General features: G+C 32.6%; 1 protein-coding gene across 1 annotated transcript; it reads left to right on the forward strand.

The window, feature by feature from the left end:
* Positions 1-44: 44 nt before the first annotated feature.
* Positions 45-488, forward strand: TRIADDRAFT_9723 (uncharacterized protein; the record flags this gene model as incomplete). The annotated part of the gene is made up of 3 exons (XM_002118829.1): positions 45-85; positions 216-245; positions 335-488. Coding segments are annotated over 3 exons (225 nt in total), but the record flags the coding sequence as incomplete, so codon positions are not given.
* Positions 489-907: the final 419 nt, after the last annotated feature.

Raw genomic sequence — 907 nt, forward strand, 5'->3', positions numbered from 1 at the left:
TGGATATTATTTACATATTATAAATTGTTTATTATGAAAGATCTCAATTCTTCAAAGAATGCATCGAATTTATACATGAATGCCGGTATGACGAAAACCTAATATTAACGTGCCAAGCGTATTTTTTATTTTAAGTTGTCAATTTTGAATTATCAGAATTGTATCGATTATAAAAATTCCTGAATTAACTCGCTATTTACGTATGTTGTCTATAGGATACACAATGGATCTGTTTTAGTTCATTGGTAAGTAATAAACTAGCATGTAACGATATTCTACAACATTTTCGTATTGGTATCTGGAAAGTGAACAAGCAAAAATCATTGCTTTATAGCGTCTGTGGAGTTTCTCGTTCCGTCACCGTTGTTGCAGCTTATTTAATGGCTATTAGTAATATGTCCTGGAGACAGTCACTAAATGCAGTTAAAGCTTCTCGAACACAGGCCAACCCGAATTCAGGATTTCGCCGTCAATTGATGAAGTTTGAAGAGCGCCAGCTAGCGGAGGTACAAGCTTAGCAAACTTGCTGTAGCTATGCCATGAGAGCTTTATGTACATTACATAGATGCGTATCACCGACTTCTTTCCATGCCTATGAGATATAAGATATTGTAAATGCATCCTTAAAACTTTTCAATCACTTAACATTAACTGGATGCACTATGATGTAATACTTACTTCATATCTTTGTTAATATAGCTAAGAAAAGAATTAAAAGAGAAATACCCTGAATATAATCCATCTTATGACGATGGATATCTTGAAGAATTATTACGAAAAATGTCATCTTCATCTCCGATATTGATGTAGAATTGATATAATTTGCAAATTACGTTTTAGACCTATATTTTTGTTTCTTTTCTATTATCCAAAGTATTTTATCGTTTTGACTAGGTTTCGTCTGAGT

Source organism: Trichoplax adhaerens, genomic scaffold (assembly GCF_000150275.1).
Source record: "Trichoplax adhaerens TRIADscaffold_1701 genomic scaffold, whole genome shotgun sequence".
In the NCBI taxonomy this organism is placed as follows: domain Eukaryota; kingdom Metazoa; phylum Placozoa; class Uniplacotomia; order Trichoplacea; family Trichoplacidae; genus Trichoplax; species Trichoplax adhaerens.